Consider the following 12,879-nt stretch of genomic DNA (forward strand, 5'->3'; position numbering starts at 1 on the left):
CACGGCGTCTGCCACTTTCCATTAAGACGTGGCCTATAGAAACACGTCGGTTCATTAATGGGTGCATTTTCTGCTTCTAAACGGGACACTTTTCAATGGATGGCTAATCGTACAAAGAGTAACGAAAAACGAAACAATTAATAGAACAAAGGAGCAGCTATCTGACATCTGTGGAAAGCGATCTCGTTCTGTAATTATTTTTAAACTCCGCGAAAACCTGTTTTTTATTTTCTCCCTTTCTTTGAGAGTTTCCTATCATTCAGTTTGTTTCGAGAAAAATCAAGCGAAATTACCTAAACCACTTTATTGATGCACAAACATGAGCTGTTTGCGTTTTTTGTTTTGTAATACTTTGTTTTCGGGTTTCTTTCAAATGATGAAAGAGAATGGATTAGTTGGATATCGTTTCATTTAGTGCTAATTAATGAGAAAGGGCTTGTAATTGCTCACTTTTTATTCTAGTTCACAATTTATGTGCGCCTTACTTCAGGAAGACTTTCGCCTGCAAGAGATGTTAATCAGGAAGATATTCGGAGGAATCTTTTGTTAAATAATGAAGCATTTTGGCATGTTGTTATTGTATTTCATGACAAAATTAGACCGTAAAGAATTATTCCTTGGCCATCTGTATTTCGAAAAATTCCATGAATAATTATTCACCGCGGTAAAAAATGAATACCATCTTTCAACTGTACTGGAACAGCGAGAGAAACAGGAATAATGATTTGAGAATGATAAATTTATTGCTTCGTGTGTCCATTATGATCTCAAAAATCGTATGGATATATTCTGAACAAAATTTCTCTATGTAGACGCCACCAACCACATGTTTTCACCATTTATCCTATGCTTTGACTATATGCAACATGACAGACTTGGCTACAGCTAGCTACTGGACAGACCAAAAACTATCTTCGTTTTCCAATACGTCTCTCTCAAAAATCAAAAAGCCATTCGCTGCTAGCTCAGAGAATGGTTTTTGATTTCTTGTTGCAACATGTATCAACTTTTACATTGAATGGCGCTGTTGTATTGATGCATACAGCACCAGCAGTATGGCAGGGGCCATTATCCTGTTGAAACAAATATTAGTCTGTACCAAAGAACTGAGCATTGCCATGTCATGGTTCCTCACACAACTACCATTCTCTTAGACCGTACCATGAGAAACAGCCTGGCGCCATAGTCCCGCCTCCTCCGAGCTTCATTGTTGGTATGGACGTAAGCAGCAGATGGTCTGCAAGCATCCTCCACACTAATTCCCGCTTATCTGATCTCAATATGATGCAGCACCGATTTTCACTGTTTTGCGGACAAATTACGGTGTTCATTGCACCATGCATCGCGAGACCGCTTGTTTTGGTTAATGTGCCGTTCTCCCATGAAAAGTGTGATTGTGAAGTTCCGTACGTCGTGTATTACAAACACCAACCCCTGTTGGCGTATTAAATTCGTGGTTAATGTTTTGTGGATATTTAGAGAGATTATTTTATTACCTTTCCGAGTATCCCTGGTCACGTAGCTTCTGTGATCTTGTGCGTTGCTGAACAGCGGTGGTACTGACACGCTTGCATTTCATAATAACATCTCCGACAACCGTTTTTGTAGGCTGCTGCAGCGGGTTCGCAATTAAATATCGACGGGCCAGCAATGTGACAGACGACAAAAATGCCCCTCTCGAAATCAATCGGATCGACAATATGTGCGCCTGATTCGCTTGCTTTCTTTTCTTGTGTACATGCAATGGACTAGTGTAAGTGTGTTTAGGGTCAAGCGGCACCAGGGGTTTCCCCAATCTCCGCGTAGTTTACATTGTGATGTCTTACAGTACGCTGTAAATGCCAGAGATTTAAAAGTGTGTGGGTCTTGGATCGTTTAATGTCATGAACCGTTGTTCTTCTGGTCGTTTAGCCGCTAAACCCCAGTTGGGGCCCAACGTTGCCCCACGTACGCCCCGTGGAGGCAGACCAGAAACCCAGTAGCTTATATGCACTCTGGCAGGTCCTGCCACCTAATTTCCTGAGATTTAGGTGGCTAGGACCTTAAAAAAAAAAAAACGGGGGCACTTAAGTTTAGAAAAGCCAGGAGAGGTTAATATGGTTCAGTTTTCAGTTTAGAAATCGTTAATTTTGATTAGTTATGTGGGGTTTACGCTGGCGTATTAGTCAGAGTAGGGGAAGAGACTGAAGACTGGGGAGGAAAGACAGAAGTATGGGGCCGATAGGGAAGGCAACCCCAGATGGTCAGTAAGGCATGCCCATGCCTCACCAGGCGAAATATATGGGGTGGTAGGGGAGGGAGGAAACAGGAAGACCAACTCCTCCCCCCCTGCCAGGGATAGGAAAAAAAGGTACCAGGCAAGGGAGCTGGTAGAGATCGCCATTTGGCTACATGGCAGTGAGGCTGCATCAGTCGTAGTGTAGTCATAAGTCCGGTAGTAGAGTCACTCGTGGGATAGTGCCCAGTCCAAGTTGAATGTCTTTGTTTTTGGTTCTCTATCTTCATTCAGTATATTTGTCAGTTTCACTTAGGTCTCATATTTGTTGGTACATAGGCAGGGTTTCTTGGTAGACAGCTAGTAGCTTCCACATAATTTTCATTCTGGGGTGGGTCCTAAAGGATGTTTTGATTTGTTATCTGGCTGGTCGTCTTTCACTCCTGGTGTATTGCATATAATGTTCTCCTTCTTGAGAAGAGTTCTTGAGCGAAGTTGGTCAGAGTTCTGTATTCCTCCTCTGAATCCAGTAGGTGAAACTCTTGCCCTGTGGGGAGGTATCTTATACTCGTGATTAGAATGCACCTGAGATCCTCGTATTGCGGACAGTCGTACATAACGTGTTCCCAGGTTTCGATCTCTCTACATGTACAGCATGGGTCCTCTACAAGGACGAAGTCCATTAACTTTGCGTTTAAGGGGCCGTGTCCAGTTAGCAAGTATGTTGTTTGCAACCCGGGAAAGAACCAAGTAGGCGATTTTGGATAGATTTTTTCAAGTTGCGGTAAGAACTTGTGGGTGATTGCCCCTTTGGTTGTTTCTGCCCACCTGTCCTGCCTTATGGTTGTTTGTTGGGTCTATTGTAAATTCCAAGAAAGTGGTGGTTATTCCCTTAGATAAGTAGTAGAGGAGTCCTGTTCTTGCGATTTCAAGATCAAGTGGAAGTACTGCTGCTATCACCTGAAGCACTGGGTTACTCACCGTTCTGCAGGCGCGGGTGGTAGTGAGGAGGATGGTGCGTTGAATTGCATCCAGGTCCTAAGTTTTTAGGCAGTTTTTTCATACCAGATTGCTGAAGCGTATGTAATTATTGGGAGGAAGGTTGTCTTGTAGTATAAGGCTAAGGTACGCTTTTTGAGACCCCAGTCTCGCCTTGTGACCCTAGCTACCATGGCAGAGTAGTTTCTGATCTTTTGTCTTAGGAATTTGAGATGTGGTTGGAAGGATAAGTTATTGTCTAGTATGACACCCAGGTGTTTTAGTTGACTAGCAAACTTGATAGTTGTCCCATCAATCTTAATCTGGGGTGGTCGTCTCAGTTGCAGGGTTCCTTTGAACAGAGCCGACAATGTCTTCGTCGGTGAAATTGTAATGAAATTCTTCTTGGCCTAATGTTGGAGTATCTGCAGGGCTTGATTAGCTAGGATTTCCAATTGAGCTCTGGAGTTTGCTTGCACTGTAAAAATCAGGTCATCTGCGAAGGCCTGCACCCGCACTGCACCTAGGTCCATTCTCAAGAACTCATCAATGGACTGTGAAAAATGGGAGAAAGGATACTTTTTTGGGAAGAAGTATATATGCCAGATTAGTCAAAATTCTGGCGAGGACTGAGGTCGAGCGACTGACCACTGTGGAAAACCAAGGGCTAAATGATGTAGAGTGTCCGGCACAAGTGAAGATACAGCAAATCTTAGGACCGCATTAAAATGGATTTAAATCACTTTAATTTACTTATTTTAAGTTACTTGTTCATAATAAATTTCTATACAAAGACTCTGGATCGATTTTATTTTCTATTTCTGTGATTATTCTGCCTCCTGCCATCATTTCCAATTTCAGTCGTTATAATCGTCAGAGATCGGCTGTGTCATCCATTTTTTCTGTTGTAACCGAGAAGGAGACTAAATTTACAGTTTTATCCAATCCATCCGCACTGCAATTGTCCTGTCTTCGGAACTTCGCATGACGTTATATTCCACATCGTGCGTCACCCTCCTGTGACTTCACCATCGTTTCTTTTACTGTGCGGAAGATAATAATGGACAGCCAGGTCCGTTTATTTTCGCATAATCAAATATCACAGGAAAGAAGAAGGCCACTATTTTTTTATACGTAAAGAACGCAACATTTTAAAAGACAGGCAGCCACTGCAATATTTTCAAGACAATATTTTCTTCTGAACATCGAATTGTTGTCCACTGAAAGATATTCGCTCATTGTCCCTAATGCATTATTCATATTATGATCATTCAGTTCCTTTTATGTATTAGTTCTTCTCATTACTTTGTACACATTTGGAAAAACGTAATCGGTAATGAATTTTCACCAAAGAATATCGTCCATTTGGGGAGCAGTAATAACACGCTAATCTTTCCCTTCTTTAACATATTTGCAAAGAACTGCACACGATCTTACAAGAAATGGAAATTAATGGTGGGTGCGACCCTAACAGCTTTTGCTCTGTTGCCATGACAACAACGGTTAGACACATTTTCAGTACGTCGTGACCTCGCCGATCGAGGTGTTACTTTCCCGAAAAATTCCGCGATAAGCAGGTTTAGATCCTTTGGGAAAAACAAGGGAAGGTGAGGTTTTATATCATATAGTTTTATGATTTTTACATAATTCTGGTCTGATTCTGAGGAGTATAACAGAAATCTGTTTAAGCAGATTGAACCGGCCAGTAAGTGCAATTGTCTCATTATATACAACTTCAATCTACCTCTTATACACTGGAATAGATGGAAAATACACTACATGATAGCAGTTTTTGGAACAAGAAACTGTTGCTATACACCATTGCAGAATGGAGCTCTAACTTGAGATGGTTCTCACTGACAATGAGGTAACCAACAACAGACACTGATCGCAATACCAGAAAATGGATTGTATCTAAAGAAGCCTGTGTGGTCAAAGGAAAAGGCTTGTGCACCAAATTCAAGAGAGAGGACTATAATGGAATGCGATATTGCTTGGGCTCGATTAACTAGAGAAACCACTGAATGCCGTCGGATGAAAATAAGGTATGGGAAATGTTCAAAGGATTTATTCTCGAAACTACAAATGAATTCATAGTAGTGGTGAGGTTCCATAAACGTAAGGTGCCAAAGTGGATGGCAAGTGAGACTTTTTATTGAGAAAAAGAAAAAAAACATGGGATACAGTAAATCACGTGATTTCAATTTGTATTAGCGTTATAAGAGAATACATAACAAAGTCGCTGATGGTGTAAGACGGACGAATGCTGATTAAGAGAGCAATGAAGGCAAAAAGGAAGTTCTCGTATGTGAATAAGAAGAAAGTAAATCGATGCACATATGAAGAACGGCGTAGACTAACAAGTGTCGCCTCCGTAGCCAGGTGGGATGGAGCAGCAGTGCGTAGCACACGCTTCTTGATTAGACCGGGGTTCGAGCCCGTCACCACCGAATGCGGAAAGGTCAGGGAATGACCACCGCATATCCCCTGAGCAATATGGCCTTAGTTGCTAATGCTCCTAAAAACCAAATAACAAACAAACTAACAAGTGTCGTCCCTTAACTGATTGTATTGGAAAGTCCATGGAAAGCCAAGCGGAAATGGCTGATAAGTTAAATAAGATATTTAACGATATTTACATTCAAAGGCAAGCTCTAATCACTGAAGGATGTTAAGGAGTCAGATTACTGTAAAATAAATGATATCAGAGAAGCATCTATTTAAAAAAGTAGCAGTCGAGTGTATCAAACCGTTGGGAATGCTAATGAGAACGTAATTAACCTTCGGGAAAGTCCGAGAATTGACAATCTACTGTTATAATGGTTAGCCTGCATAGTGAGTCTTAGTGACTACTGTAACAAGTGAGCCCTTCAAAGATATGCGTGTTGGGGGCCCTCCTATTTCTAATTTCTATAAATGACGTTGACGAGAGCATCCAAGGTAAAGTGTGAAAGCTTTTGGATGAGTTCAAGATTGGTAAAGGGATAACAATTCGAGCCAGGCAATGTAGTTTGAAAAATACTTGGATCGGTTGTATATATGGTCCAAAAAATAGCAACATATACAAATATTGACTTCTAAATGTAAGGTTTTGCATTCAGAGAACGGAAAACCTTGAGTCACGTTTAATCTAGAAGTGTAGCTAAACGTGATTCAAGATGAAAAAGACTTAAGTGTTACGATTCAATCTGACGTGAAATTTTCCATGTAATGTAACCCCAGATGGCTAGGAAGGCACATGGAGTCCTGTTCGTGATTTACTGGACCTCTGATAGTACGAAAAGGATGTCATTATCCTTCTATACAGGACAACGATTGGACCGGATTTAGGTCTGGAGACGGCACCTAAAAGAGATACAGAACTTTTAGAGAGGGCTTCGAGAAGGGTGATGAGTGCAAATCGATGCACATATGAAGTACTGCCTAGAAATTGAGGACTGCAAAGCTTGACAACTAAGGGAAGAATTGACTGATGTGTATAAAAGGCTAAATGGATTGATTAAAATGAATGAGGAAGGTTTTTCTCCCTCGTGAGTGATACATGAATCAGAGAACACAAATATAAAATCTCAGGGAGTAACAAACTGTACTGGATCTTATAAGTTCACTTAACGGCAGCGGACTATCGAACACTAGTACCCTCGTGGAAGCACAGTTGGTAGAATCGCCATTCTCTCCACACCGTGTGGAAAAGACCTCAGTTCGAGTACCGTCAATGGCGGGAAGAATTTTTATGGGCCTTTTTCACAACGCGGCTGAATTAGTCTGTCTCAGGCGAGGGTAAGGTGTTTTGTTTTGGCCGGAAACTCGGGTTTTTCGTCCAGCAAAACAGAAAATCGACCTCAGAACACACACAATATACATGGAACAATATGGCCTTAGTCACTGATGCTCCTAAAATCAACAATGAACACTACTAAGTTGCAGAGGCAGTTAATCTGGCTAAGTAAAAGCGGAATTGGACGGTTATCTTGTGGGAATGAGAATAAAGTGAATATTTCTATTTTATTTTATTTTTTGCTGATTCAGGTAAAAGTTTGCTTCCTTGAATCACTTGTCCGTACTAATAATACCAATCTCTCTCTCTCTCTCTCTCTCTTCTTAAGTATCTGCCGCTTAATCTAGTGATACAAGGAGACATAAAGCGTTAATGGAATAAGCCGGCGAAGGTTTGGGTCGGAAAATTCGAGAATTATCATCTCCGTCGCCAAGGACACATAATAATGAGAAATTTCACTAATGAATTTTCAGTTCGTTAACGCGCGTGCCTCATTACATTGTCTTCTGGCTGTATGAACTTGTGGGTTCATTACCACATAATCAACACCCAGTTTACTAATGTAGCAACGCATTCAAAGGTAATTCCCCGGGTCATCATAACGAGATATTGCGGTTTGTGAAAGAGGATGCACTAGATTCGACAGGCTAAAATTTGAAATTAAGTTCAAAGAGCCCGAACTTCAGCTCAAAATAGAAAACCACCAACGTATGGAATAATGATCAGAATGAACAAGCCGACCGGGCTAGCCGAGTGGGTAAAGTACCTGCCCGGTAACCCAAAGGTCGCGGGTTCGATTCTCGCCTCGGGCTTGGATCAAAGTACTTCAAAAACCTTGGGAGGTGCAATATGGCCACAGAAGCCGATGCGCCAACAACTACCAAATCAAAAAAAAAAAAAAAAAAAAATCAGAATGAACAAAAAAAAAACAGGAACCGAGTTACGCACGCGAGCAGAGAAAGGGTGTAATGAAAATAGAACACACATTCCATTTTGACTTCCTAAATACAAAACATTAGCTCGAAACTAAAGGTAACGTTTCCAAAGCAATGATTGTCTATCCATCAAATGGATTTTCTGTTGCTCTTTCTCTCTCGATATTGGGAACTGGACGTGCAGAAGAAAACAATGATTAAACGTTCATGGGAAGTTTTTATTGAGCACCTTCGGCTGCAGACGTCTATTACACAATAAATATTACCGTAAAAGGGATTATAAATCAACCATCCAGTGTCGAGGAGTGCCATCCATGTCGGTAAACATCTCTCAATGCTGACCCTATTGCTCCCACTATACTTTAAATGGATGTGAAGATGTCGTTCGCCCCATCTTTCTACTATGTTTGTATTCTTTATCCGAATCCTTACTATTCTGTTAAGAAAGCATTCAGACTTCTGATGATTTAAAGAAAGTTTTAAAATTGATTTCTGTGTCACCTAAAAATTTTGTTGGGTGACGTGTTTGCTTTTAATAATCGAGAGCCGCTTTTACTGATAGTAGAACATTATCTACAAATCTTTTTATTAGTTTATTAAAAATAAACGATGTATTTCTGTCATCGTCTCCATATGAAACTTAGCGGTAATATTTTTAACGAGCATTCGACTTTTAAATTCAGTCCACAGATATCTGATTAATTTAGAATTCAGGCTACGTGAGTGTCTATTTGTCCAATAAAGAACGATTCCTTCAAGAACAATAATAGTATTAAAAAAACAGGTGTTATTCATATTTACATAGATTATGTTTATAATAACATGGTGAGCTCAACTGAAACTAATTTTGACACGAAGTTCAAAAATATTGAGTCATCTTGTAGCGTATTAGTTATTTGACGTGTTGGAGAACATGTAGTCAGCTACGTGACCTAAGGGCGGTCATAAATTAGAATGCGCTAATTACCTTCTTAAACAGGATCAACTTATTGTTATATAGTTTTTGTGTGCACGCAGTGTATGGATATTCCTGTATTTTCAAACCATCCGTAGTAAGCAGGACCGGAGGATCCACATTGTTCGGCATTCAGAACATACCTTGTTGGTATTCAAGGTTCTGAACCCAGTGAAGACTATGGTACGTGGAATGAGAGGTGTTGGAACATCCTCTCTACTCGGATCCCCCACCTGCTGTTTCCTTATCTTCGAGCTTTTAAGGAAAGGCACCGAAGGAATGCCAATTTCGAACCAGGCACGGAAGTAAAACGAACTGTCTGCTATTTAACAGAAACTAGTGTCTGCTGAATTTACATGTTCCCAGCCACAATTGATACCATGGAATAATTGGCTTTGTCAGCTCTGAACAAATCACTGAAAAATTGGTGTTAATACAGACTTCCAACGCCTCTGATTTGGTGAATCATGGTATTTTTGTAGGTTAATTGTGATCATATGGCGCTGGTGGATCTTCTGTATTGTGTTCTAACCTGGATATCGACAATATAAGTAGAGTATATGGAAGTTAAAATCAGCAATCGCAATTCTGCACTCTTGAATCGTTAAGTGGGCTCCTATACTTTGGATTAATTTATATTAGTGGGATTTATATTTACATTACAAAGTGAAATAATCAAAAGGTGAAATGGCTACTCTATGTTAACGGCATACAACTATTCTCAACCGCACCTAATAATAAATCTTTGAGCCTCTAAAATGCTATAAACAATCTTGAAAACGAGCGATTCGAGACTGTTTAACATGGAACTCCAAAATTGCCTTGTTATGATCCATACGAACAGACAAAAAAGGCACATCTAGAAGTAGGAGACAAGCATGAAATCTCTGTTTTAAGAACTAATAATGCAAATAGCTTGAGTCACCTTTGACTATAATGGATTATTTCATAAACATAACTGAGAAATTACTAACACTGTATGACAGCCTTCATTAGAAGGATCTAATACTCAAAGCTAATAACATCTATTCTAAACTACGTGTCAGCTGTCTGGAAACCTCATCTCCCGACGCTGGTTGAAGATGTGCCTTCAACAAATTAGTCAATTAGACAATAATAAGTAAGAATAAGCAGAAATATATTCCTAGTAAAATGTTTATTGATATTTAATTATTAATTTTTACATTAAAAACTCCATGCCATTTTTTTTTAAATTCAAACAGCCACACACAGCTCAGCAACAGTTCAAAATCGGTCAAATGTTTATGATTTTTTCTTATTTTGTACTCTAGAATGCGATCCATAATTTCTTTTTTCTGACACTTTTGAAACACCCTGTGTATGCCCATCAGTAAAGAAATTTCCGTGTGAACGTGCCTACCCTATAGATGGATCTCCAGGATAATGAAGTTGTATCCCTGCGATGACCATATATCAGTTGTGAAGTTCAGAAAACTTTTTCTGGCCTTTTTTCCACGATGCTACTTCTGAAAAAGATGCTAAGCGCCATTTCCCTGTATTTGACACACGCTGTCTGATTTTTTTTTTTTTTTAAATACAACATGTAACTTGGAGTAGTATTTTGAAACATTTTGCTGAGATAGAGCAGGTATATACCGGTATGAGAGAAAAAAGAATTCCGCATATCTTTTTATAATTGTCGACATATCATTAAAAGAATACCATCTTTGTGGTTGAAACAAACTCACAAAATTCTTCATTATTTCCATGTTCACCGTCTCTCTATGGTTGTCATCCTTCAGACACGTGAGAAGGATAAACAAAAGAATAGCCTATGTAATCTTTGGTTACGTGGCTTCAAAATATTGCAAACAGTCCTAATTTATGCAGCCAGCAGCTTATTAACTAACTAGAATACATAAGTGTAACTCGCCATTATCTCCTCAAATGCCAAATCGTACAGGGAATTTTCCAGCAAAAAGTCGATATGCTAATTACAATAATTAGGACTAATAATATCACTCGATTAACACAGATGGCCACTCGAACTTATTCTCAGAGAAGCTGTAATGAATAATAATTACTTCTGGCGGCGTGGTGGAGTACATGAGGGTGGGATCAGAGTCGGTAGATCGCTGTGACTATTAACCTTCCGGTTATTAACCATTAACAGTATTATTAATTAATAAGGGAATAGAAATACCCACTGCTATTCGCAATCTCAAGAAGACAAACGTCACAGCCACAGATGGCTCGTTTCTTTCGGCAAACATAGCGACTGGAGCTGCTCAACATTTTAATTAAAAGGTTATGCAAAAAATGCCAAAAGACAATGAAGATTTTAAGCGCCGGTGCCAAGAATTTGTGATTGATGTTTCGTGGGATCTTCTTGATGTTCGTTCACTCTACGAAAAAACAAAAGAGAGTAAGAAGAAAAAAAATACTTCGCAGCCATCAGGGTCCAGAGAATTGCTGCTTCATCATTTACTGGGGCTTCTCCCTCTTAAAGACAATATGCGGTTGGGATAGTGGAGAGTGGCATGATAAAAGGCCAGAACAGTGAATAGATTATAAAAGGATTCCTTCAGCCATAAGGAGGTGGAGGGAGGGGAGGGGGAAATCAAGAGATTGTAAGGAAATGCTCCGTAAGGAGTTTCATCATTGGAGTTCCTAAGATGGAAAAATACTCGAGAAAGTGTCGGTTATCTGCGTTCATCGCTAACACACCTGGTTAGTTAAACGGCATGTTTAGGCCTAATATATCCTATATTTACATGCAGGCAGGTAGCTGCAATTTGGCTAACACTACATTAAAGGAGTGCTAAGAAATGCTTTTTACGAATAAATATTAGTGAGGACTGCTACGGGTCATTAGTCACCATCTCTCGGTACCGCAGAGATTTTCATTTCTTGGAAATAATGGAGTTAAGTAAGAAAAATAAATAAATACTTTTCTACAAATATAACAACACACTTGGATACCCACTGTAATCTTGACGAGGTTAAAGAAGGTATTTTTCTCTAATAATCTGCAGGATGCATTAAGATCCGTGAATTTTAGAATCATCTCGATCCCAACAGATTATACCACGTGGGCTAAAAGTGGACACCATACCAATAAAAGACTGCTTAAGAAACCGTTTCTATGCTAAGATAAATTAATTTATTTATTTAAAAAAATAACTTAGGGCTGTTCGCAAATTGCGCAGTTACAAAGAGAGGGTCAAGTTCAGAAAAACTTTTTAAAAAAAAGTGGTCACTAAATCACAGTAAATCGTATAATTCAGTATTGTAAGTTACTGAAAAATATACTGGAACATTGGGTGAAAACTAATCTTCATGTATGAAAATCATTGTGTTGCCGGACATTTTGTTTTTAACCTGTGACTTTTGTTTTTCAAATTAATAGTTCAATGTAGGATTTTAACAAACCAAACCACAGCTTTAATTAAGCAATAATCCAATTTTAAAACTAAAAGAGAGAGAGAGAGAGGGATGGTACTTATGTGTGTATAAATCACGAGGATGAAACAAGCAGGCTTGTGCCATCCTCGTAAGCTGTATGATTGCAGTTAACCCTTAACCTTTTTTCTTCTTATTATTTTATAGGTAAATGGAACGATAAGCAATACAGGTCACAGTGTCCTCTTCCGGCTAGACACTACCAATCCCGCAGTCACAGTTCACAGTGGCCCATTATCGTATAGGTACCGAGTATACGAGGTGCTTTTGCATTATGGACGAACAGATGACCGAGGATCCGAGCACACAGTTGCTGGTCATGCTTTTCCAGCGGAGGTAGGTAAACTCAAAATTTGCTTTCGTATAATGAGCGTTGTTTGTTGAATCCGACTGCTTTCTGTAATAATTAACAGTAATTTCCATAATCGTTTCCTATCTTAAAATCGCTTGTCCATCAGCCATAATTTGCATAATTGTCCAACTGTAATAAATCCCAGTCGAATAAACAGCCCCAACATTTCTGATTCATCGATTGTACTTATTTCAATGTTGACTACTTTTCGACAGCGTCCTCTGCGTGTAAAGCTTTTCGTTA

At 39.4% G+C, this 12,879-nt stretch overlaps 1 protein-coding gene across 2 annotated transcripts in view; it reads left to right on the top strand.

The window, feature by feature from the left end:
* LOC150088117 (carbonic anhydrase-related protein 10-like) overlaps nucleotides 1-12,879 on the top strand; it is a 233,520-nt gene that overhangs the window by 177,206 nt on the left and 43,435 nt on the right. For both annotated transcript variants that reach the window (XM_090370577.1, XM_090370578.1), the window contains exon 4: nucleotides 12,432-12,620. In XM_090370577.1, the coding sequence (XP_090226703.1) occupies nucleotides 12,432-12,620 (189 nt within the window). The remainder of the gene's footprint in view (nucleotides 1-12,431; nucleotides 12,621-12,879) is intronic.

This window comes from Mastigoproctus giganteus, chromosome 3 (assembly GCF_048544385.1).
Source record: "Mastigoproctus giganteus isolate SK-2022 chromosome 3, ASM4854438v1, whole genome shotgun sequence".
NCBI classification, from domain to species: domain Eukaryota; kingdom Metazoa; phylum Arthropoda; class Arachnida; order Uropygi; family Thelyphonidae; genus Mastigoproctus; species Mastigoproctus giganteus.